Source organism: Tachyglossus aculeatus, unplaced genomic scaffold (genome assembly GCF_015852505.1).
Source record: "Tachyglossus aculeatus isolate mTacAcu1 unplaced genomic scaffold, mTacAcu1.pri scaffold_311_arrow_ctg1, whole genome shotgun sequence".
NCBI classification, from domain to species: Eukaryota; Metazoa; Chordata; class Mammalia; order Monotremata; family Tachyglossidae; genus Tachyglossus; species Tachyglossus aculeatus.
This window is the reverse complement of record NW_024045025.1, coordinates 8,334-35,456: the sequence shown is the minus strand read 5'-3', so window position 1 is coordinate 35,456 and position 27,123 is coordinate 8,334. Positions and strand designations below refer to the sequence as shown.

Genomic DNA, 27,123 nt, shown 5'->3' with positions numbered 1-27,123 from the left:
GGTATGGGGTAGTTCAGCAAAAGGAAACAGACATTTTGTTACTTAGAGGAGGGAGGAGGAATCACCTCTTTAGAACTCTCCCCAAGGAGGCTTTCATGTCCCGATTCCTCAGGCCGTAGATGAGGGGGTTCCGGGTGGGGGGCACCACGGTTTAGAACACGGACACCAGCAGGTCGAGGGTCGTGGGGGAGTCTGACACGGGCTTGAGGTAGGAGATGATAGCGGTAGAGAGAAAGACAGTGAAGACAGCGAAGTGGGGCAGGCAGGTGGAGAATGCTTTGGCCCGACTCTCAGAGGCCGGCATCCTCAGCACAGCCTGGAGACTGTAGGAGACGACGATAGAGATGAAGCAGACAATACGTAAACCTGCCCCACCGAAGATGCTCACATCCATGTCGACGAGGTTCTCAGAGCAGGAGATCTTCAGCAGCGGGGAGAAATCACAGAAGAACTGCTGGACGATGTTGGACCCACAGAATCTCAGGGAGAAAGTCGAAGCTGAATACAGGACGCCAATCAGCACCCCGCTGAGTCAGGAGGCGGCTACCATCTTTCCACACAGGCTGTGTTGTTCATGATGAGTTCATAGCGCAGGGGGCGGCAGATGGCGGCGTAGCGATCGTAGGACATCGCCGTGAAGACGAACAGCTCTGAAGCAGCAAACAGATCCACCAGAAAGACCTGGGCCACACAGCCCAGGAGGAGATAGATCTATGATCTGTCAGTGAGATGACGACAGACTTGGGGACGGTGACGGAGATGCAGCAGAGGTCGATGACGGACAGGTTCCTGAGGAAGAAGTGCATGGGGGTGTGGAGGCACCGGTCGAGGGCAGTGACGGCGATGATGAGGAGATTACCCGTCAGAGCCGCCAGGTAGACCAGTAGGAACAACGCGGCGTGGACTAGCTGCAGCTTCCGGACATCTGAGAAACTCAGCAGGAGGAATTCCCTCACCGTGGAGATGTTGGGCATTTCTGGGAGGCAGCATTAATTTCTGTATGTGATGAGCGAAGAGGCAAAGTTAGAGTCAATTGATGGGATATGTGAAGGAATTGGCAGGACACTTGCTAGTGATTATGGAGAGGAGACAGTTATTGAATTCAAAATGATATTTGAGTTGAGTGGAGACGTTGAACATTTCTGGGAAATGGTGTCGACTCCCTGAAAAGGAAGATGGAAGGAAGACTTCAATTTACAGACAATGATGTTGGGGGTGAAGGAATAAGAATAAGTCAATCAATTTTATTTAGTGAGTACCTAAAGAGGACACAGTAATAGTACATGTGATCATTGCCCCCAAGGAAATTGCATTCTATTGGAAGCACCAAGCTATGAACTGTGTAGAAGCAGTGTGCTACTGGGAAGAACTCAGGCCCGGGAGTCAGAGGACCTGGCTTCTAATCCCAACTCTACCACTTCCCGCCTGCATAGCCATGGGAAAGTGATTTAATTTCTCTATGCCTCAGTTTTCTCAATAGCAAAATGTGGATTCGATACCTTTTTTCCCTCCTACTTAGACTGTGAATCCTTCGTGGGACATGGCTGCGTTCTATCAGATTGTCCTGAATTTCCCCCAGCACTTAATACGTTGCTTGGAAGGTTGTAAGCACTTAATAACTATCAGGAATATTATTTTTGGTTGAGGAGACTGAAACTAAAATGAACAGGGGATAGGAGAAGTCAGAGAACATAAAGATATGAACATAACTGCTGTGAAATTTTTTCGGTGGTTTCAGAGTCAAACAAGAAGTGCCTTTATGTATAAATTCATCCATTTAGTGGAGATAGAATTAGCCTCTTAGACAGAAGGACCTGAATTCTAATCCTGTCCCCACCCCTTATCTGCTGTATAACCTAGGGCAAGTAACTTACCTTCTCTGTGCCTCAGTTATCTCATCTGTAAATTGGGGATTATGACTGAAAGGAACATGTGTGACATAGACTGTGTTCAACCTGATTATCTTGTATCCACCCCAGTGCTTCGTACAGTACCTGGAATATAATAAGCACATAATAATACCATAAGACAAACAACAAAAATAAAACCCACATATATATCAAACTGATTTAATTTGCTCAATATTTGTATTCACACGTGGACGCACACAAACACAAGAATACATCATTCAGCGTGGTTCAGTGGAAAGAGCCCAGGCTTTGGAGTCAGAGGTCATGGGTTCAAATCCAGGCTCTGCCAACGGTCAGTTGTGTGACTTTGGGCAAGTCACTTAACTTCTCTGGGCCTCGGTTACCTCATCTGTGAAATGGGGATTAAAACTGTGACCCCCCCGTGGGACAACCTGATCACCTTGTAACCTCCTCAGTGCTTAGAACAGTGCTTTGCACATAGTATGTGCTTAACAAATACCATTATTATGATTATTATTATTATTCTTATCCCTAAAGCATCGCTCAGCCTACATCTTCTCCTCTCCTCCGCCTTCACTCAGGACAAGTTTTTGTGTCTTTTCACAAGCAACAAAAACTCACAATCGGCTTGACGGCTCTCTGCCCTATGACTGCATTTCACTCCTGTCCATCGTTCATCTAGTCTTCTCAGCTCTCAAAGCAACTTTCTAGTTGTTACTCACGATCGACTCTCTCGTTTCCATCTTAGCCTGGAAGTCCCTCTCTTATCCACTGAAAATCAGAGAGAGCACATGTCTTCCCGAATTCTGAGCACTGCTGAAATCCCCCTTCCTCAAACCAGCTTCCCCATTCATTCCCAGCCCCCTAAATCCACTTCACCCAAATCAAGCACGATTCAACTCATTTCCATCCTTATTTAATGGAAAAAGCATGGGCCCAGGAGTTCTCTTCTTGAATGTGAGCTCCTTGTAGGTAGCATTCACATCTACCAGTTCTGTTTTATTGGACTCTCCCAAGCTTAGCCTAGTCGTGGTCAGAGGATTTCGGTTCTAATCCTTTCCCTCTCCTTCTACTGCTTTGGAACCTTGATAAATTTGCTTCACTTCTCTGGGCCTCTGTTTCCTTATCAGTAAAATGGCATGCAATAATTGCATGTTCATCTTTCATTCTTTCTTTCCTTCTAGAAGAGACAGGGCATGTGTCTGTTATGGTGTTCTAAAGTGGATAGAGCACTGGCTTGGGAATCAGAAGAAGTCAGAAGGACCTGGGTACTAATTCCATCTCTGTCTCGTCTCCTGTGTGACCATGGTCATTTAATGTCTCTGAACCTCAGTTACCTCATCTGTAAAATGGGGGTTAGGACTGTGAGCCCCATGTGGAACAAGGACTGTGCTTAACTTGTATCCACCCCAGCGCTTAGGAAAGTGCTTGGGACATAGTAAGAGCTTAACGAGTACTACTACTATTATTATTATATTATTATTATTACTCTCCAAGTGTTTAGTGTTAAGCTCTCAATAAATATGATCCAAGATTACTTGATTGATAGTAAATTATACTGTGTCAACGTAGCCCAGCCAGCTGGAAAACCCATGAAGGCAGGGATTCCAACCTTTCCCGCTATTTGTTTCCTCCCAACATTTGGGAAAAACTCTTACAGGGATCAACTGTTAATACTGCCAGTGGCAGTTCAAAGCTGGTCACACTCTCTCAGTCCTACATGTTATATACCATCTGCAAGGGATTCTGGGACCCAAGAAAGCCCACAATGACTGTCCATAGTGCTGACACAGTGCTGGAGCACGTTAGCCTGGCGGGTAGTTGGCATGGTAGCAGCATGGCAAAGTGGTAAGTGCATGGGCTTGTTAGCCAGAGTTCATGGGTTCTAATCTCGGCTCTGCCACTTGTCAGCTGTGTGACTTTAGGCAAGTCACTTAACTTCTCTGGCCTCAGTTACCTTATCTGTAAAATGGGGATTAAGAATGAGAGCCCCACGTGGGACAACCTGATCACCTTGTATTCCCCCCAGCGCTTAGAACAGTGCTTTGCATATAGTCAGCGCTGAGCACATGCCATCATCATTATGGTAGCAAGGTTTGAGGAGGAAGGAGGAGAGGTGTGTGATTGTTGGCGGTTACTGAACTGGGAAGCACCTCCCCTCCTGCCAGCACTATTTCCCCGCTGGGAGCCGCTGCCCTGGTCCGAACCCCAACTTAGGCCACAGACTGGCTCCATCACTTCCATCCTCATTTTCGTTCCCCTCGCCCCTCCATCCTGCTCACTCCCTGTCACCCTCATCAGGGCAGCGTGGGGCTGGGGGTCGCTGACCTCTGCAGAGCTGGGCTTGTCCCCTCTTTCAGCTCAGACTCCTGGGTTAGGTCAGCCATACAGGAACATAGAGGAGCCCTCGGTCACTCTCCACTCCCCTTCAGACCCTGAGAAGCTCTCCAGACGGGCTCCGATCCCTGTAGATAAAGCAGCAGATGCTCCGAGGGGGTCCCTGGAGGATGGCTCGGGGCCCTGCCGAGGGACCTCAGGGCCTGGACAAGCCAAGCACCCTCTGGTCACGTGGTTTATGAGGTTTCTGGAAGACAAGGGCACGCCCCTGCAGCATCAATGATGGTGCCGGCCCTCAGGGTTCCCGTGGAAACAGCGGCAGCTGCATTCCAGCGTCCCACGGTTCCTGTTTTCAACGGCAGTCTTTAGCCACTGTGAATGGTTTCACCTTTGTCCAATTCACAACCTGAAACACGCAATCTGTCAGTCAATCCGTTAAAGGTATGTTCATACTGACTAAATAAACTGTACTGAATCAAGGGTTCATTCAGTTTCTCATCTTTCCCTTCTCTCCTTCCTCCTCTATATACTTTATTCTGTGTCTATCTCCCGCATTAGAACATAATCTCCTAGAGAGGGGGAACAATGCAATTTTATCTCTTGTCACTTCTCCTGAGAGCTTACTACAGTGCTTTGCATCCAGCATGTGTACAATCAATACCACTGATAATAATGATAGTAACGATTATGGCCTTTGTTAAGCACTTACTATGTGCAAAGCACCCTTTTAAGTGCTGGAGGAGGTACAAGGTAATAAGGTTGGACACAGTCCCTCTCCAACATGGGGCTCACAGTCTCAATCTCCATTTTACAAATGATGTAACTGAGGCACAGAAAAGTGAAGTGACTTGCCCAAGGTCACAGGACAGACAAATAGCGGAGCTGGGATTAGAACCCGCGACCTCTGTCTCCCAAGCCCGTGCTCTGGATGAATGGGTGGATGGATGGATGGATAGATGAATAGTTAGAAGGATTAATGAATGGAAGGAAGAAAAGACAGATTGACAAGAGATGATGGAGTTGACAAGAAAGATGGAGCTGCAGTCACCCTTTCTTCCCTTCTCCCATACCATCTTCCATTTCCCAACTTTCATTCCCACCCTCAGAGTCTTGTTAAATAGCATATCATAATATTTTCATTATTGTTACTAATACTTGTATCATTATAAATAATAATAATAACAATAATAATGGCATTTGTTAAGCGCTTAATATGTGCCAAGCACTGTTCTAACCTCTGGGAGAGATACAAGGTAATCAGGTTGTCCCACGTGGGGCTCACATTCTTAATCCCCATTTTATAGATGAGGTAACTGAGGCACAGATAAATTAAGTGACTTGCCCAAAGTCACACAGCTGACAAGTGCCAGCTGTGTTTATTGTATTTATTAAGAGGTTGTGTGCTTGAACTATTCCACGTGCTGGAGTAGAAACAAAAAGCCGTTCAAACACAATTCCTGCCCCACAGGAACTCAGAGTGTAAGAGCAAGAGACATTCTAGGGACGTTAAGTCACTGCCCCTAGGTCACACAGTAAGCCAGTAACAGAGTTGGCATCAGAACTTGAGACTCAATCAATCAATCAAACATATTTATTGAGCACTTACTCTGGGCCCAGCACTGTACTAAGCACTTGGAAAAGTTCACTATAACAGAGTTGATAAACACGTTCCATGCCCACAGTGAGCTTATAGCCTAGAGCGATTCCCATTCTTTTAAGCCATGATAAAAAATTTTTTAAAAGTATGGTATTTGTTAAGCACTTGCTATGTGGCAAGCACTATTCTAAGCACAGTGGGGTAGATACAAGGTAATTGGGTTGTCCCATGTAGGGTTCACAGTCATAATCCCCATTTTACAAATGAAGTAACTGAGGCACGGAGAAGTTACGTGGCTTGTCCAATGTCACACAGAAGACATGCGGTTGAGCAGGGATTAGAATCTCCCCCAAACAGGGTTTACTGTACTACGTACTTTGGAGAGTACAGTTTAACAAAGTTGCTAAACACATTCCTTGCTCACTGTGAGTTTACAGTATACAAGGACTCCCCTTCCCATAGGCCATGATGTCCCCCCCAAACTGGATTGTCAGTCATACTTCAGTCTTAGCCGCCTGCCTCGCAGACTCTGACAATTCATCAACGTCCAGCGCTCTCTGTGAACCTTGTAGGACAGCTAAGTATATGGCTAGATCCAAGGTCAATTCCTCGGTAAAGTGGTGGTGTGAGATTATTTGCACAAGGAAGGAGACATTCTGTCCCAGAGCAGGGGCCGGGTGAATGACCCTTCTGGGATCCTGCCCATGACAGCCTTCATGTCCCGGTTCCTCAGGCTGTAGATGAAGGGGTTCAGGCCCGGGGGCACCATTGTGCGGAAAGCAGACACCAGCAGGTCCACGATCAAGGAGGAGTCTGAGGACTGCTTTATATAAACAAATATCCCCGCCCGGCCGCCATCACACTGCGCGGCCTTGCTGCTCCCAGAAGGAGCCTGTCCTCAGAGCGCCGCCATAGAACTCCGTTCCCGAGAGGCCCGCCCGCCATCACACCGCGTGGCCCCCGCTGCTCTCGGAAGGCTCCCCTCCTCAGAACGCCCCCATAGACGCCCCCAGCTTCCACCCCCCCCCCCCCCATTTAAGCGACCTTCCTTACAATGCCCCCCATCCCCCCCCCTTCCCGGTCCGGTCCTGACTGACTCTCCCCTCCGCCCCCCACCCCGGGAAAAAGGCCCTTGTTAGCACCATGTTACATTAACGACAACCTCATTCGTACCTACTCAGCCCTCCCATGCTAGTGGGCTGTTCGCTTCTCTCCCCATGTATCTCTGCTACCTGACCCCCCTTAACAGGCCCACCCTACTCCAGCACATAATAGTTTGTATCTGCTCTCTGTGACATCATTATCTGCCAGTTTTATTATTGCCATAGCATATTGATTGTTTAACTACACCCTGTGATGCCATCGCCTACTTATATCATTGCTACTGTTTTATTGCTTCTGCATCTCAATTGTTAACCTCCCTCTGTACTGTCACTCGCCCTGCTGACCTCACCATGAACTTTCAATTCCCTTGTTCCCAACTGCCATTCCCATTCCTCACCTTCACCTTCCCCTCTCCCACCCAGCTTTTTCCCTCCCTCTCCCCCACCAAGACCACTTCCCCTCACCCCCTACCAAGGATCCCTCTGTACCAGCGCCAGTCCTCCACTCCTCCCTCCCGGCCCCCTCCTTCCCCTTCTCCCCGCCCCCACCCCATCGCAGTTCTCCTTTCCCATCACCACTCCTCTTCGCACTCTCCCCGCCCAGGCCCCCGCCGACTCATCCCAAACCAAACCCTCCCCACCCCTCGCACCCTTCTCCCTCCCTCCCGTCCCTCGACAGCTGCTGCCAAGTGTGCCCTCTGGAACCCTCGCTCCGTTTTAAGTAAGATCCCTTTCATCGTGGACCTATTCCTTTCCAGCTCTCCACTCCTCCTCGCCCTAACTGAAACATGGCTGTCTCCAGACGACACGGTCTCTTCTGCTGCTCTCTCCAGTGGAGGCCTCTTCTTCTCCTACTCCCCCAGACTCACCGGAAAAGGAAGAGGTGTCGGTTTCCTTCTCGCCCCCCAATGTCGCTTTCGCACTATCCTTCCTCCCCCTTCCCTTTCCTTCCCTTCCTTTGAAGCCCACATCATTTGCCTCTACCACCCCCTCCAGATTTTGTAGCCCTCATCTACCGCTCTCCCGGCCCCACTTCCAACTTCTTTAACGACTTTGACCCCTTCCTCACATTCCTTCTCTCCTTCTCCATGCCCATTCTGATCCTCGGAGACTTCAACATCCACATGGATTTCCCTGACGACTCCTCAGCCGCCCACCTTCCATCTCTCCTCGACGCTGCCAACCTCTTCCTCCACCCCACCTCACCCACTCACCAACTTGGTCATACCCTCGACCTCATCATCTCCTATCGCTGCACTGTGTCCACCCTCACCAACTCTGAAATCCCTCTCTCTGATCATAATCTTCTCACCTGCCTCCTCACTCACACTCCCTTCTCCTGTAAATCCATATTACTCCCTCACAGAGATCTCCGCTCTCTTGAACCCATCCATCTTTCTGAGCGCCTCACACCCCACCACGCCGCCCTCTCCTCTCTACCCAGTCTTGATGATCAGATTACTGCTCTCAACTCTACCCTTTCTACTCAGCTAGACTCACTCGCTCCCCTTTCCCTTCGCTGCTCTCGTACCACTAACCCACAGCCCTGGATCACTGCCACAGTCCTCCTCCTTCGCTCTTATGCTCGAGCTGTCGAACGCTGCTGGCGAAAGTCTAAACACCATGCCAACCTCGTTCACTTCAAGTTTATCCTTTCCTGCCTTAACTCAGCCCTCTCTTCTGCTAGACAAAACTATTTCTCCTCCCTTATTGACACCCATGGCCATCACCCCCGCCAGCTCTTCCGTACATTCAACTCCCTTCTTAGGCCCCCGGTTCCTCCCCCTCCTCCTTCCCTCACCCCCAGCGATCTGGCCTCCTACTTCATTAACAAAATTAAATCCATCGGGTCCGACCTCCCCAAAGTCACTTCCCCTTCTCCAACCCCCCGGCTCTCAACACTCTCTGCTACTCTCCCATCCTTCCCAGCAGTATCCTCAGAGGAGCTCTCCTCCCTCCTCTCAAGTGCTACTCCGGCCACCTGTGCTTCTGACCCCATTCCCTCTCATCTCATGAAATCTCTCGCTCCATCCCTTCTCCCCTCATTAACTTCCATCTTCAACCGCTTATTCTCCACTGGTTCCTTCCCCTCTGCCTTCAAACATGCCTATGTCTCTCCCATCCTAAAAAAACCTTCTCTTGACCCCACCTCACCTTCTACTTATCGCCCCATGTCCCTCCAACCATTCCTTTCCAAACTCCTTGAACGAGTTGCCTACACGCGCTGCCTAGAATTCCTAAACAACAACTCTCTCCTCGACCCCCTCCAGTCTGGCTTCCGTCCTCTACATTCCACGGAAACTGTCTTCTCAAAGGTCACCAATGACCTCCTGCTTGCCAAATCCAACGGCTCCTACTCTGTCCTAATCCTCCTCGACCTCTCAGCTGCCTTCGACACTGTGGACCACCCCCTTCTCCTCAACACGCTACCTGACCTTGGCTTCACTGACTCCGTCCTCTCCTGGTACTCCTCTTATCTCCCCGGTCGTTCATTCTCAGTCTCTTTTGCAGGCTGCTCCTCCCCCTCCCATCCCCTTACTGTGGGGGTTCCCCAAGTTTCAGTGCTTGGTCCCCTTCTGTTCTCGATCTACACACACTCCCTTGGTGACCTCATTCGCTCCCACGGCTTCAACTATCATCTCTACGCTGACGACACCCAGATCTACATCTCTGCCCCTGCTCTCTCCCCCTCTCTCCAGACTCGCATCTCCCCCTGCCTTCAGGACATCTCCATCTGGATGTCTGCCCGCCACCTAAAACTCAACATCTCGAAGACTGAACTCCTTGTCTTCCCTCCCAAACCCTGCCCTCTCCCTGACTTTCCCATCTCTGTTGACAGCACTACCATCCTTTCCGTCTCACAAGCCCGCAACCTTGGTGTCATCCTCGACTCCGCTCTCTCGTTCACCCCTCACATCCAAGCTGTCACCAAAACCTGCCTGTCTCAGCTCCGCAACATTGCCAAGATCCGCCCTTTCCTCTCCATCCATACCGCTACCCTGCTCATTCAAGCTCTCATCCTATCCCGTCTGGACTACTGCATCAGCCTTCTTTCTGATCTCCCATCCTCGTGTCTCTCCCCACTTCAGTCCATACTTCGTGCTGCTGCCCGGATTGTCTTTGTCCAGAAACGCTCTGGGCATGTTACTCCCCTCCTCAAAAATCTCCAGTGGCTACCAATCAATCTGCGCATCAGGCAGAAACTCCTCACCCTGGGCCTCAAGGCTGTTCATCACTTCGCCCCCTCCTACCTCACCTCCCTTCTCTCTTTCTACAGCCCACCCCGCACAATCTGCTCCTCTGCCGCTAATCTCCTCACCGTACCTCGTTCTCGCCTGTCCCGCCATCGACCCCCGGCCCACGTCATCCCCGGGCCTGGAATGCCCTCCCTCTGCCCATCCGCCAAGCCAGCCCTCTTCCTCCCTTCAAGGCGCTACTGAGAGCTCACCTCCTCAAGGAGGCCTTCCCAGACTGAGCCCCTTCCTTCCTCTCCCCCTCGTCCTCCTCTCCATCCCCCCATCTTACCTCCTTCCCTTCCCCACAGCACCTGTATATATGTATATATGTTTGTACATATTTATTACTCTATTTATTTATTTATTTATTTATTTTACTTGTACATGTCTATTCTATTTATTTTATTTTGTTAGTATGTTGGGTTTTGTTCTCTGTCTCCCCCTTTTAGACTGTGAGCCACTGTTGGGTAGGGACTGTCTCTATATGTTGCCAACTTGTACTTCCCAAGCACTTAGTACAGTGCTCTGCACACAGTAAGCGCTCAATAAATACGAATGATTGATTGATGATTGATAAACCCGTAGAGAGGAAAGCAGTGACGAAGATAAGGTGAGGCAGACAGGTGGAGAAGGCTTTGGCCCGGCCCTCGTTGACCAGCATCCTCAGCACGGCCCTGAAGATGCGCACATATGAGACGACGATAGCAATGAAGCAGACGACACCTAAGGCTGCCCCAGAAATCACAGTCGCGTCGATGCCGATGTGCTTCTCGGAGGATGTGATCTTCAGCAGCGCGGGAATGTCACAGAAGAACTGGGGGAAGGTGTTGGACCCACAGAAGGACAGAGAGAATGTTCCAGCTGAACACATTGCTGCAAACAAGCCTGAGCTGAGCCAGGAAGTGGCAGCCAACTTCCCAAGGGACCCTCGAGCCCTGACGACCTCGTAGCTCAGGGGGAGGCAGATGGCTGCATAGCGGTCCTAGGTCTTCACCGTGAGGTTGGACAGCTATGAGCCGCCAACCCAGACCACGGAGAGGACCTGGACGGCACAGCCCGCTTGGGAGATGGTCTATGGAAGTAGAAGCTTATGGCATATTGAAAGAGAGTTATCAATGACAAAATGACATAGAAACTTGGTAAAAGACTTCCACGTAACTAGGAGCCACTAAACTAGGAGGGAACTAGGAGGATTGACCCATAATTCTCCAGGTGGGGACCCCAAAATGACAAAGATATAAGATGGGAAAGCAATCATGGTAATAATAGCAGTAATAACAGCAAAAGCCCTTCTAGAAGTTGTAGTATCAGTCAATCAAGCAATTGGGAAATCGTATTTTTGATCATTTACTGTGTGCAGAGCACTGTACTAAATACCTGGGAGAATACAATGTAACAGAGTTGGTAGACATGTTCCCTCCCCACAACAACATTACAGTCTAAAGGGGTAGAAAGATGTTAATATAAAATAAATTAATAATAAGACTGTAAGCTCATTGTGGGTAGGGAGTGTGTTACATTGTTATATTGTACTCTCCCAAGCATTTAGTATAGTGCTCTACACACAGAGCTCTGCTCTGAGCTCAATAAATATTCATTAATTCAATCGTATTTATTGAGTGCTTACTGTGTGCAGAGCACTGTAGTAAGCTGATTAACGGACTGGTAATAGTAATAACTGTTCATTGAGCCCCCCGTGGACACAGAAAGCAAGGATATACCAACCCTACAAGGCACCCTGAAGCACACAAATTCATTCTCACCTACAGAATTCCAGCTAAACATACATGTATCCAAACACATAATGCCCTCACATGTATTCCCGCTTACTCACAGACCGGGGTTCTCCCACACACGGACAGTCGCACAGAGTCTATCCTATTTATTGAGCGCTTACTTTTTGCAAAGCACTGTGCTAATCACTTGGGAGAGTAAAATACAAACAGGTAGGTAGACGCATACACCCATAAGCGTATCTAGCCACTCATTCAGCTCTTCCGTGACCTCCAAACCTGTTCCCTAGGGTGAAACGGAGAATATTCCCCACTGTTCCCTACCAAGATGTACCCCTTCTCTAAAGTCTGGGATTTGCCCCATGATTCTCTTACCCTGTCGTAAGCTCGTACACACAGGAGCACGTGCGCGCGCACACACAGACACACACACACAGACACACACACACAGACACACAGACACACAGACACACAGACACACACACAGACACAGACACACACACACACACACACACACACACACACACACACACACACACAGCTGCGGGTCCAGGGAATCCGAATGCAGCTGTCTCAATACGAGGAAAATGAACTGCAGAGTGAAGTCTGGTTAAACAGGGAAGGGTCTGATGTGAGACCCCAATTACATATGTCAACTCGGTCTTGGCAGAGTGCTGGAAGAAATGATTGATCAATGATATTCACTGAGCGCTTACTGTGCTTGGAGCACTGGACTAAAACGTTAAGGAGAGGACAATCCAACAAAGTTGGTAGACCCGTACCCTGCCCATAACAAGCTGACAGTCTAGGGGAATGTAAGGAAGATGGAGCGTTGACGAAGAGGCGACGAAGAGATGATGGAGGGATGACAGAGGGCCGATGAAGGGCCGATGAAGGGCCGTAAGCGAGACGATGAAGGAGCTGTCCTAGAACAAACAGCACATAAGTGCTGGACCAGGTACAAAGACAATGCGACTAAGAACCTGAGCGGAAGAAGTAATTGCAGTACTAGTGGCTTGTGCTGTGATACCTGCCACTGTCTCGTCCCTGCTGAAGCCTGGTTTCTGCTCCTGCAAACCCGCCTGCAATGCAGCCCTAATCCGAACTTCAACCTGGGGGCCGAGTGCGAGATTCTTCATAGACTCACTATGGGCTGCTGGCCTCTCCCCGCCCCTCCATCCCCACCCCAGAGCACACTCACCAGGGCAGCGTGGGACTGGGGGTCGCTGACCTCTGCCATGTTGGGCTGCTCCTCGGATTCCTGGGCTCGGTCAGCCAAGGAGGGACAAAGAGGAGCCCTCATCCCCTCTCCACTCTCCCGCGGACACTGAAATGCTTCTCCAGACAGACCCCGTCCCCAAAGATAAAGCTGGCACAACTATGAGGGGAATCCCTGGAGGACCGGATCGGGGCCCTACCCAGGGTCCTCGGGGCCCAGGCGACAAGAGAACCCTCTGGTCACCTGTTTCTTTGTCCTTGAAACTGGTCTACAGGATGCAATATCGTCTCAGACGTTTTTCAGCCGTCAGCCTCCTTGTTTTCAGTTTCTCAGTTTCTGCTTTCCATTCAGTAGCTGTTTGATTAATCTGCTGTTGCTCATTTTCCTTTCATCACTCACTCAATCAATCAATCGATAGTATTTATTGCATGTTTTTGTGTGCGGAACTCTGATCACCACCCCACATAGTAGTGTACAGGTGAGTATAACACTGATGCTTGGAGACTGACTACTATTCAGAACTTCATTGCTCATGGAATTCGTTAAGCACTTACAATGTGTCAAGCACTGTTCTAAGTACAGGGGTAGGTAAAAAAACAATCAGGTTCCACACGGGGCTCACAGTCTAAGTCGGGGGAGGAACAGGTATGGAATCCCCATCTTACAGATGAGGAAACTGAGGGATGGAGAAATGAAGAGACTTGCCCAAGGTCACATAGCACGGAATTGGCAGAGCTAGGATTAAAACTCTGGTCCTTTGACATCTGGGCCTGTGCTCCTTCCACTAGGTCATGCTGCTTCACTGATCTTTTCTTGTAGTTTGAGAGTTAGTCCTGAATAATTAGTGGTGCTGGTGGAAATCTGCTTCAGCAGGTGTGGTGCCTGGATGATTTAGTGGATAGAACATGGGCCCAGAGGTCAGAGGACCTGGGTTGTAATCCTAACTCTGCCAATTCCCTGCTATGTGATCTTGGGCAAGTCACTTCATTCCTCCATCCCTCAGTTGCCTCATCTGTAAAATGGGGACTAAGACCACGAACCCCAGGAGGGACAGGGACGATGTCCAAACATATTAACTTGTATCTACCCAATTGCTTACTACAGTGCCTGTCACATAGTAAGTGCTTAACAAATACCAGTTTAAAAATAACAACACAAAAAAGCATTGATTATCAATATGAGTGCCAGTGAAAAACAGAAACAAAACAAAAATTAATTAATCACACAGGGGAAAGTTGCCTTTGTTTGAGCCATACTGTGCACATGCACACACACACACACACACACACACACACACACACACACACATTTAGACATGAAACACTGTACAGACATGCAAGAATAGGAGCAAGGTACATTCTGCAACGTGGTAATTGGGCAGTGCAAAGTTTAGAAGTTTGAGGTCGGGTTCCAAGGAAGGGTTATGAGTCAATTAAGGAGCTAATCCCCCTCCGATGACATTATTTCTCGGGGAAAATTAGTTCCAACTGACAAAGATACGACTTTGAATGTCACCTTCCATTAAGACTTGTGCCCTCTTTCGAAAGGTGGCATTCAGCTCAGGAGGCAGACGACGAATCTAGCTTGACACAGTCTGTCTGTGGAAACGAGGAGCTTGTTCTAAATAAGTGTTATACATGATTTTCCATTCTTCTATGGTGGTCTGTTGGTGTAACACACAAAGATCCGGTCTCTGAAAGATGCTGGGGTCAGTTACTTTGTCCATGTAAACTCCAGCAGGCAAAGAATGGTGACATCACATCCCCAAGATGGAAGCCATTCCCTGCCTAGCCCTCTCCCCTGGGTGGCCTTCATGTCCCTGTTCCTCAGGCTGTAGATGAGGGGGTTCAGGGTGGGGGGTACTATGGAGTAGGACACAGGCGTCAGCAAGTCCAGGACTGAGGGGGAATCTGAGGGTGGCTTCAAGAAAGCATAGAAACAAGTGATAACAAAGAGAATGACGACGGCGGCCGGCATCCTCAATACGGCCCTGAAGATGCGTGCATATGAGACGATGATGAGAATGAAGCAGACGTCACCTAACATTAACCCAGCGGTAATGCTCACGTCAACAGCGTCGTGGTCCCCGGATCAGGTATCTTCACTGGGGAGGTGACGTCGCAGAAAAACTGCTGGACGACGTTGGACCCTTAGAAGGACAGGGAGAAGGTCAAAGCTGAAAACAAGACTCCAAACAGGCCCCCACTGAGCCACGAGGTGGCCTCCATCTCCCCACAAGCTACACTGTTCATGAAGACCTCGTAACGCAGGCAGAGGCAGAGGGCGGCATAGCGGTCATAGGACATCACCGTGAGGTGAAATTATTCTGCATCTACAAAAGGAAAATCACCAGACAGACCTGCTGCACAGCGTAGGGGATTTCTCTACGGTTGGTCAGGGCGTTGTGGATGGATTTGTGGACGGTGTTGGAGAGGTAGCAGAGGTCGAGGACAGACAGGTTCCTGAGAAAGAAGTACATGGGGGTGTGGAGGCGCCGGTCGAGAGCGGTGACGGCGATGATAAGGAGGTTCCAGGGCCAGCAGGTAGACCAGGAAGAACAGCGTGGCGTGGACCAGCTGCAGTTCCCGGACCTCCGAGAATCCCAGCAGGAGGAATCACCTCACCGCCATGCGGTTGACCATTTCCCAAAGATTGCTGAGACCGTCTACAAAAGCAATTAGGAGGAAGATATTTCAGAGCCTCAACAGAAAATGACAGCTAAATCAATCCATTAATGGTATTTATTGTGCATTTACTTTGTTCAGATCACTATACTAAGCGATTCTAATATAGTAGAATTGGCAGACATATTTGTAATCGACGAGGTGCTTACAGGCTAGAGGAGGAGAAATACATTGAAATACATTTCAAATATGTACATAAGTGTTGTGGGGATGTGAGTGGGGAGAATAAAGGGTGTAAATCCAAGTGCAAGGGCAAGGCAGAAGGGAAAGGAAGTAGCGAAAATGAAAGCTCAGTTGGGAAGAGCCTCTTGGAGGCGATGTGATTTTATTAAGTCTTTCAAAGTGGGGAGAGCGATGGTCTATCAGAATAGACAGCGAGGCCTAGTTGAAAGAACAAGGGCTTGAGAGTCAGAAGGACCTGGGTTCCAGTCCTTGCTCTGCCACATGCCTGCTGTGTGACCTTGTGCAAGTCACATGACTTCTCTGGGCCTCAGTTCCCTCATCTGTAAATTGGGGTTTACGCCCATGAGCCCCATGTGCAGCAGAGACCGTGTCCAACCTGAGAACCTTGAATCTTCCCCAGCGCTTAGAACAGTGCTATCAAACACTATTATTATTATTATTGTTTTATTTTTATTATTATTATTATTATTATTATTATTATTATTATTATTATTATTATTATTTGAAAAGGGAGGGATTTCCAGGCCAGTGGAAGGGCATGAGCTAAGGGTCAGTAGCGGGATAGATGAGACCACAATACAGTGAGTAAGTTGGTTTTAGATAAGCCAAATGTGTCGACATGAGAAGCTGCCCCTCTTAATCTTCAACCTTTAGTCAGAAGGAAACCAAAGTCAGTCGATCAAATACTACTTACTATGTGGCTGAGCACAACCAAATAAATTATCTCTCACCAGATGTAGCCTTTTGTTTCATGGCAAATCTGGTGTAGGAGAGCCTTTTATCTCCCATCTGAGCTTAAACCTCATTTAGTTGTCAGTGACTGCCATCTTAAAGGACCATGTCTAATGTAGCCACGATTTTTCTCTTCCACAAAACTGAACATGGTGCTCTTCAGATAGTAGGTACTTAGTAAAAACTACTGAATGGCAGACATTACCAGCTGTGACCCTGTTTCTCCACTCCTTCAGAACCTCCAGTGGTTGTCCAGCCACTTCTGCATCAAACAGAAACTCCTAACCAACATCTTTACAGCTCTCAATCACCTCGACCCCTCCTATCTCACCTCCCTACTCTCCTATTACAAGCCAGCCCGCACACTTCCCTTCTTTAATGCCAAACTATTCACCCTACCTCCATCTCTTCTCTTTCACCAACGACCTATTTTCCACGTCATGTCTCTTGCCTGGAATATCCTCCCTTTTCATAGCCGACAGACATTTACTCTCCCCACCTTCAAAGTCTTAATAAAATCACATCTCCAAGAGGCCTTCCTACACTAAATCCTGATTTCCTCACCTCCCACTCCCTTTCTTGTCGCTCTTCACTTGATTCGCCCCTTTTATTCACCGCTCTCTCGATCCCACAGCACTTATGTATAGATCCATAATCTATGTATTTCTATTAATGTTTGTTTCCCCTTCTAGACTGTAAGCTCCTTACCGGCAGGAAATAGGCCTGCCAATCTTATATTTTACTCTCCCAAGCACTTAGTACGGTACGGTGCTCTCCACACAGTACGTGCTCAATGAATGTAATCGATTGGCCACCCAGAACGTTTGTCACCGATCAATCCCCGTCCACTCCCTCCACCCACCCAGTAGATTCAGTGGATGGCGAGCCATGGAGATGCCCCGGGGAGAGATTGGTTTTACGAACGGAGACGTGAGGAGATTCTAGTTCTCTGTCACCGCCGGCTCCCCTGTAAGACCTTCAACCCATCCGTGTTCTCCCCGGCCTAGACTCACTGGTCAGACTGGAGCGAGCGGGCTCTAGTCTCTGTTGTCCTTCAACCGTTCCCCATCCTCTCTGTTCCTGGAGGTAGGTCAAAGGAGGATCTCCGGGAGGTGTGCGGGGTCCTGACTCTTCTTGCTATCTTCTTGGAGAGTGTCGGCTCTCGGTGAAGCCAGACCATTCTGGAAAAACTCCCTGCTCCTCCTGGGGGACTCCTCCCGGGGGACAGGTCACACGTTGGGCTGAGGGGCCTCATTAGGTCCTGTTCGGGCCTGGCTCCCCGGGGGTCCGGCACTGCTGGGGACCTTAGGGACCTTGGGTGGGGTAGTGGCCCTGCCCCATGTGGCAACCCCACTAGGGCCATGTGACCCGTCACACCTGTGTGCATTGCACAGGGAGAACCTCCAGAGTAACTGCGTAGATGACAATGAGTTGTCCATCTTGGTTATATGTGAGTGACCCACCGGCATCATCCGCTTCACAGCTGTGGGGCGGCCATTTTAAAATGGTTTCGTTGTACTAGTTCTCCCTCCTCCAGACCTCACTTTAACCCTCCCACTCCTGATCCTGCTTGCTACCTTCCCCGCCCTCTCTAAAATTATGCTCCTTCAGTCAACTGCCACCCCCCTCACTTCTCCCCACTCTTCTCCCCACAACTCCATTCACTGTCCAGCACCAGCCCCTTTGCCCCTCCTGCATCCAATTATTATTGTTAATATTATTATTATTATTCCTGTTCTTGTTAATCGCTAACTATATGCCAAGCACTGTTCTAAGCCCTGAGATAGATACAAGTGAAATCCAGCAGGAGGAATCTCATCACCGTGGAGACGTTGGGCATGTCATGCAAGACGTCCTTAGGCATCATGTGATAGGACCTGATTACAGACAGAGATGAAAAACATTCAGGGAGAAACTCACATGGCCCTTTTCTGGGGATGAACCTCAATCAATCCATTAATCAATCAATGGTATTTATTGAGCTCTTACTGTGTGCAGAGAAACAAGGATTATGGCAAAATTGAATGTATCAACAAGCTCTTCTCCTCAGGATTTTTAATGGTATTTGTTAAGTGCTTACTATGTGCCGAGCACTGTACTAAGCACTGAGTGGGATACGAGCAAATCGGGTTGGAAACAGTCCCTGTCTGACACGGGGCTCACAGTATTAATCCCCATTTTACAGATGAGGTAACTGAGGCACAAAGAATTTAAGTGACTTGCCCAGTGTCACACACCGGATAAGTGGCAGAACTTGGATTAGTAACAATAGTAATAATAATAATGGTATTTGTAAGCGCTTAATATGTGCCAAGCATGGTTCTAAGCGCAGGGGTAGATACAAGGTAATCATGTTGTCCCATGTAGGGCTCACAGTCTTCATCCCCATTTTACAGTTGAGGTAGCTGAGACACAGAGAAGTTAAGTGACTTGCCCAAAGTCACACAGCTGACAAGTGGCAAAGGCGAGATTAGAACCCAGGTCCTCTTGACTCCCGGGCCCATGCTCTTTCAACTAAGTGACACTGCTTTTAATTGACAGAAATTGTGACTGACTCTGGTCATCCCAGTTCCTTATTGAAATTTCTCTCACCTTTCCCCTCATCCATTCTGGAGTCACCGGGCCTGTCCTGGACTGGAGAGCATCTACCCCTGTTAAGAGAGAGGCTTACTCTATCTCGTCGGTCCTGGACTCTTGTGGCGGTGACAGGAAGGTCTGGGCATGGGATGAGAGATGTCAGTATCCTCGCTACCCATCTCGGCTCTCTGTTTGGCTGCGTTGTCCCACCAGGCGATGGCCCGGTTATTTCCTGGGGGATTCCCTGTAGGAGGATGGGCCCGGGGCTCCGCTGAGACAGCTGACTGTCCGGCAATCTCGGAAGGCTGGGATCGTGGGCTCTCTGTGGTCCCATCCCGCACAACCTAAATGACTGTTCAGTCCCACATGGTTCCCACTCTGGGACTCCTTCCTATGAAAACATCAACAGACTGATCATCAATCCCTTTCTGTGATTAATACTAGCGTTCTGGTTAAACTCTGAGGTTTGGAGCTTCATCCCATACCATTCCATACTATGCGCTGGAGTGGACACAAGCAAATTGTGTCAGACATGTCCCTGTCCCACATGGGCTCACAGTCTCAGCCCCCATTTTCCAGATGAGAGACCTGAGGGCCGGAGAAGTGAAGAGACTTGCCCACGGTCACAAAGAAGAAAGGTAGCAGAGCCGAGATTTGAATCCAGGTTATTCTGACTCCTGGGTCCATGCTCTATCGACTAGACAACGCTGCTTCTCTGAGGTTTATCTTGTTTATAACCTCAAACAATCGGTTCATCATCCCCACCCCTCGCACCCTTCCCCCTCCCTCCCCTCCCTCGACAGCTGATGCCAAGTGTGGCCTCTGGAACCCCCGCTCCGTTTTAAGTAAGATCCCTTTCATCCTGGACCTTTTCCTTTCCAGTTCTCTACTCCTCCTCGCCCTAACTGAAACATGGCTGTCGCCGGACGACACGGTCTCTTCTGCTGCTCTCTGCAGTGCAGGCCTCTTCTTCTCCCACTCCCCCAGACTCACCGGAAAAGGAGGAGGTGTCGGTTTCCTTCTCGCACCCCAATGTCGCTTTCGCACTATCCCTCCTCCCCCTTCCCTTTCCTTCCCTTCCTTTGAAGCCCATATTATTCGCCTCTACCACCCCCTCCAGATTCTTGTAGCCGTCATCTACCGCCCTCCGGGCCCCACTTCCAACTTCTTTAACGACTTTGACCCCTTCCTCACATTCCTTCTCTCCTTCTCCATGCCCACTCTGATCCTCGGAGACTTCATTATCCACATGGATATCCCTAACGACTCCTCTGCCTCCCGCCTTCTATCTCTACTTGACGCTGCCAACCTCTTCCTCCACCCCACCTCACCCACTCACCAACTTGGTCATACCCTCGACCTCATCATCTCCTACCGCTGCACTGTGTCCACCCTCACCAACTCTGTGATCCCTCTCTCTGATCATAATCTTCTCACCTGCCTCCTCACGTCACACACCTTTCCCCCGTAAATCCGTATTACTCCCTCACAGAGATCTCCGCTCTCTGGACCCCACCCATCTTTCGGAGCGCCTCACACCCCACCTCGCCGCCCTCTCCTCTCTACCCAGTCTTGATGATCAGATTACTGCTCTCAACTCTACCCTTTCTACTCAGCTAGACTCGCTCGCTCCCCTTTCCCTTCGCCGCTCTCGCACCACTAACCCACAGCCCTGGATCACTGCCACTGTCCGCCTCCTTCGCTCTTATGCTCGAGCTGCCTGAACGCTGCTGGCGAAAGTCTAAACCCCATGCCAACCTCGTTCACTTCAAGTTTATCCTTTCCTGCCTTAACTCAGCCCTCTCTTCTGCTAGACAAAACTATTTCTCCTCCCTTATTGACACCCATGGCCATCACCCCCGCCAGCTCTTCCGTACATTCAACTCCCTTCTCAGGCCCCCGGTTCCTCCCCCTCCTCCTTCCCTCACCCCCAACGATCTGGCCTCCTACTTCATTAACAAAATTAAATCCATCGGGTCCGACCTCCCCAAAGACTCTTCCCCCCTTTCTCCAACCCCCCGGCTCTCAACACTCTCTGCTACTCTCCCATCCTTCCCAGCGGTATCCTCAGAGGAACTCTCCTCCCTCCTCTCAAGTGCTACTCCGGCCACCTGTGCTTCTGACCCCATTCCCTCTCATCTTATGAAATCTCTCGCTCCATCCCTTCTCCCCTCCTTAACTTCCATCTTCAACCGCTCACTCTCCACTGGTTCCTTCTCCTCTGCCTTCAAACATGCCCATGTCTCTCCCATCCTAAAAAAACCCTCTCTTGACCCCACCTCACCTTCTAGTTATCGTCCCATATCCCTCCTACCATTCCTTTCCAAACTCCTTGAACGAGTTGTCTACACGCGCTGCCTCGAATTCCTCAACAACAACTCTCTCCTCGACCCCCTCCAGTCTGGCTTCCGTCCCCTTCATTCCACGGAAACTGCGCTCTCAAAGGTCACCAATGACCTCCTGCTTGCCAAATCCAACGGCTCATACTCTGTCCTAATCCTCCTCGACCTCTCAGCTGCCTTTGACACTGTGGACCACCCCCTTCTCCTCCACACGTTATCTGACCTTGGCTTCACAGACTCCGTCCTCTCCTGGTTCTCCTCTTATCTCTCCGTTCGTTCTTTCTCAGTCTCTTTTGCAGGCTCCTCCTCCCCCTCCCATCCTCTTACGGTGGGAGTTCCCCAAGGTTCAGTGCTTGGTCCCCTTCTGTTCTCAATATACACTCACTCCCTTGGTGACCTCATTCGCTCCCACGGCTTCAACTATCATCTCTAGGCTGATGACACCCAGATCTACATCTCTGCCCCTGCTCTCTCCCCCTCCCTCCAGGCTCGCATCTCCTCCTGCCTTCAGGACATCTCCATTTGGATGTCTGCCCGCCACCTAAAGCTCAACATGTCGAAGACTGAGCTCCTTGTCTTCCCTCCCAAACCTTGTCCTCTCCCTGACTTTCCCATCTCTGTTGACGGCACTACCATCCTTCCCGTCTCACAAGCCCGCAACCTTGGTGTCATCCTCGACTCTGCTCTCTCATTCACCCCTCACATCCAAGCCATCACCAAAACCTGCCGGTCTCAGCTCCGCAACATTGCCAAGATCCGCCCTTTCCTCTCCATCCAAACTGCTACCCTGCTCATTCAAGCTCTCATCCTATCCCGTCTGGACTACTGCACTAGCCTTCTCTCGGATCTCCCATCCTCGTGTCTCTCTCCACTTCAATCCATACTTCATGCTGCTGCCCGGATTATCTTTGTCCAGAAACGCTCTGGACATATTACTCCCCTCCTCAAAAACCTCCAATGGCTACCGATCAATCTGCGCATCAGGCAGAAACTCCTCACCCTGGGCTTCAAGGCTGCTCCATCACCTCGCCCCCTCCTACCTCACCTCCCTTCTCTCCTTCTACTGCCCAGCCCGCACCCTCCGCTCCTCCACCACTAATCTCCTCACTGTACCTCGCTCTCGCCTGTCCCGCCATCGACCCCCGGCCCACGTCATCCCCCGGGCCTGGAATGCCCTCCCTCTGCCCATCTGCCAAGCTAGCTCTCTTCCTCCCTTCAAGGCGCTACTGAGAGCTCACCTCCTCCAGGAGGCCTTCCCAGACTGAGCCCCTTCTTTCCTCTCCCCCTCGTCCCCCTCTCCATCCTCCCGTCTTACCTCCTTCCCTTCCCCACAGCACCTGTATATATGTATATATGGTTGTACATATTTATTACTCTATTTATCTATTTATTTATTTATTTTACTTGTACATTTCTATCCTACTTATTTTATTTTGTTGGTATGTTTGGTTCTGTTCTCTGTCTCCCCCTTTTAGACTGTGAGCCCACTGTTGGGTAGGGACTGTCTCTACGTGATGCCAATTTGTACTTCCCAAGCGCTTAGTACAGTGCTCTGCACATAGTAAGCGCTCAATAAATACGATTGATTGATTGATTGATTGATTGATTTAATCAGCTGCATTTTCTGACGTCTTCTGATTGCAGGACTAGGGAGAACGAGAAATGACTCTAAATGCATCCTAAGACCCTGCCCTGGACTGGCTTGGGGGATCAACCCTCGACCTCATTATCTCCTACCGCTCCACTGTCACAAACTCTGAAATCCCTCTCTCTGATCATAATCTTCTCACCTTCCTCCTCACTCACACTCCTTTCCCCTGTAAATCCATATTACTTCCTCATAGAGATCTCCGCTCGCTTGACCCCATCCATCGTTCTGAGCACCTCACAACCCACCTCGCCTCCCTTTCCTCTCTACCCAATTTGATGATCAGATTACTGCTCTCAACTCTACCTTTTCTACTAGGCTGGACTCACTTGCTCACCTTTCCGTTCGCCTCTCTCGTACCACTAACCCACAGCCCTGGATAACTGCCACTGTCAGCCTCCTTCGCTCTTATGCTCGAGCTGCTGAACGCTGCTGGCGAAAGTCTAAACACCATGCTAACCTCGTTCACCTCAGGTTTATCCTTTCCTAACTTAAACCAGCCCTCTCCTCTGCCAGACAAAGCTATTTCTCCTCCCTAATTGAAACCCATACCCATCATCCCCGTCAGCTCTTCCGTACATTCAACTCCCTTCTCAGTCCCCCGGTTCCTCCCCCTCCTCCTTCCCTCACCCCCAACGATCTGGCCTCCTACTTCATTAATAAAATTAAATCCATCAGGTCTGATCTCCCCAAAGTTACTCCCCCACTTCTCCACCCCCCCGGCTCTCAATGCTCTCCGCTAATCTCCCATCCTTCCCAGGTGTGTCCTCAGAGGAGCTCTTCTCCCTCCTCTTTAGTGCTACTCCGGCCACCTGTGCTTCGGACCCCATTCCCTCTCATCTTATGCAATCTCTCGCTCCGTCCCTCCTCCCCTCTTTAACTTCCATCTTCAACCGCTCACTCTCCAATGGTTCCTTTCCCTCTGCCCATGTCTCTCCCATCCTAGGAAAACCCTCTCCTGACCCCACCTCACCTTATAGTTATCGCCCTATCTCCCTCCTACCGTTCTTTTCCAAGCTCCTTGAACGAGCCATCTACACATGCTGCCTCGAATTCCTCAACGCCAACTCTCTCCTCGACGCCCTCCAATCTGGGTTCCGTCCCCTACGTTCCACGGAAACTGACTTCTCCAAGGTCACCAGTGACCTCCTTCTTGCCAAATCCAACGGCTCATAATCTATCCTAATCCTCCTCGACCTCTCAGCTGCCTTCGACACTGTGGACCACTCCCTTCTCCTCAACACGCTATCCAACCTTGGCTTCACAGACTCCGTCCTCTTCTGGTTCTCCTCTTATCTCTCCGGCTGTTCATTCTCAGTCTCTTTTGCAAGTTCCTCCCCCCCTCCGATCCCCTTACTGTACCGGTTCCTCAAGGTTCAGTTCTTGGTCCTCTTCTGTTCTCGATCTACACTCACTCCCTTGGTGACCTCATTCGCTCCCACGGCTTCAACTATCATCAATACGCTGATGACCCCCAAATCTACATCTCTGCCCCTGTTCTCCCTCCCTCCAGGCTCGCATCTCCTCCTGCCTTCAGGACATCTCCATCTGGATGTCTGCCCGCCACCTAAAACTCAACATGTCTAAGACTGAACTCCTTGTCTACCCTCCCAAACCCTGCCCTCTCCCGAATTTCCCATCATTGTTGAAGGCACTACCATCCTTCCCGTCTCACAAGCCCGCAACCTTAGTGTCATCCTCGACTCCGCTCTCCCGTCCACCCCTCACATCCAACCGTCATGAAAACGTGCCGGTCTCAGCTCCGCAACATTGCCAAGATCCGCCCTGTCCTCTCCATCCAAACCGCTACCCTGCTCGTTCAAGCTCTCATCCTATCCCGTCTGGACTACTGTATCAGCGCCCGGATTGTCTTTGTCCAGAAACGCTCTGGGCATGTTACTCCCCTCCTCAAAAATCTCCAGTGGCTACCAATCAACCTGCGCATCAGGCAGAAACTCCTCACCCTCGGCTTCAAGGCTTTCCATCACCTCGCCCCCTCCTACCTCACCTCCCTTCTCTCCTTCTACAGCCCAGCCCACACCCTCCGCTCCTCTGCCGCTAATCTCCTCACCGTGCCTCGTTCTCGCCTGTCCCGCCGTCGGCCCCCGGCACACGTCATCCCCCTGGCCTGGAATGCCCTCCCTCCGCACATCTGGCAAGCTAACTCTCTTCCTCCCTTCCAGGCCCTACTGAGAGCTCACCTCCTCCAGGAGGCCTTCCCAAGCTGAGCCCCCTCCTTCCTCCCCCCTTCCTCCCCCTCCCCATCACCCCCGCCTGACCTCCTTCCCCTCCCCACGGAACCTGTATATATGTATATATGCTTGTATGTATTTATTACTCTATCTATTTATTGTTTAATTTGTACATGTTTATTCTAATTGTTCTATTGTGTTAATATGTTTTGTTTTGTTCTCTGTTTCCTGCTTCTAGACTGTGAGCCCACTGTTGGGTAGGGACCGTCTCTATACGTTGCCAACTTGTACTTCCAAAGCGCTTAGTACAGTGCTCTGCACACAGTAAGCGCTCAATAAATACGATTGAATGAATGAATGAATGAATGAATCAACTCAGAGAAGCAGCATGAAGAGCAGCATGACTTAGTGGCAAGAGCACAGGCTTGGGAGTCAGAGGACGTGGATTCTAATCCCAGCTCGGCCTCTCGTCTGCTGCGTGACCTTGGGTAAACTACTTAACTTCTTTGGGCCTCAGTTACCTCATCTGGAAAACGGGCATTAAGACTGTATACCCCAGGTTGGACAACTCGATTGCGTTGTATCTTCCCTAGCGCTTAGAACAGTGCTTGCCACATAGTAAGTGCTTAATAAATGCAATTACTTTATTGTTGTCATTATTATCCGTTTGGCAGGGGCTGAGGGGTTCTGAGAACCGGGTGAAGGAAACGAATCACTGATGCTGGCTGGGTGGACACGACGGGAAAATCCCTGGTTTCAGAAGGAATAGGTTGTAGCCTAGGGTTCATCATTTTCGATCTCAGAGCTAAGACACTGTACCAAACTGGGGTGAGGAGCTCGGTGCATTCTCTCCCCTGAATGTCCCTGTCCCCTTTCAAAATATCTCAGTGATTGAAAATGGACAAATAATCTGTTAGCCCAAATTTCCTACTCCGGGCTTCCAGTCCATTAAAGCATAGCTTTTCCCATATTCAAAGTCCCTCCGTTATCCAACCACTTCCAGGATGCCTCACATGATTCTTTTTCATTCTCCCTAAATCATCTTCTCCCATCTACCAATCAGCATCTTAGACCACTTTTCCATTTTTGAACTCACACCCACCATAATAGTTTTGTACATAGTGGCTTTTATAAAAATGTACTCTTCAATCACATAGTCATCTTTTTACCATTCTTTCTATTCTCTTCTTCATCCTCTCATGAATTAATTCTGTGTCTATCTCCCCTATGAGATTTTAAGCTCTTGGAAGGAAGGGATGATGTTTCATTTATTTTGATCTCACTGAAGTGTTCACTACAGTACTTTACACCCAGAACGCATTCGACAAATAGTGTTGATTGATGGATGGATGAATTGATAGATGAATGGATGGGTTGTTGGATGGATGGATAGATGGATGGATGGAAGGGTTGGGTGGGTAGACGGATGAATACACGGATGGCTGGTTGGATGGGTGGAATGTCTACTGTATGAAGTTTGGCAAGGCACTTTACTTCTCTGTGCCTCAGTTATCACATCTGTAAAATTGGAATTGAAACTGTAAGCGCCACGTGGGATAGGGACTGGTAAAACCTGATTAGCTTTTATCAGCCCCAGCACTTAGTACAATGTCTGGTACGTAGTAAGCACTTAACAAATACACTATTATAATTATTATGGAAGGATGGT

At 49.6% G+C, this 27,123-nt stretch overlaps 1 protein-coding gene across 1 annotated transcript in view; it reads right to left on the bottom strand.

Annotated features, from left to right (window-relative positions):
* Nucleotides 1-375: 375 nt before the first annotated feature.
* The window catches only part of LOC119923857 (olfactory receptor 6C74-like), a gene marked incomplete at its 3' end in the record, with an annotated part of 31,845 nt that continues 5,097 nt past the window's right edge, over nt 376-27,123 (bottom strand). Inside the window, exons 2-8 of the mRNA XM_038743061.1 lie at nt 18,518-18,572; nt 15,303-15,354; nt 14,960-15,135; nt 14,734-14,759; nt 13,296-13,364; nt 6,572-6,680; nt 376-454 (exon numbers count right to left, since the gene is read on the bottom strand). Of these exons, the coding sequence (XP_038598989.1) occupies nt 376-454; nt 6,572-6,680; nt 13,296-13,364; nt 14,734-14,759; nt 14,960-15,135; nt 15,303-15,354; nt 18,518-18,572 (566 nt within the window). The remainder of the gene's footprint in view (nt 455-6,571; nt 6,681-13,295; nt 13,365-14,733; nt 14,760-14,959; nt 15,136-15,302; nt 15,355-18,517; nt 18,573-27,123) is intronic.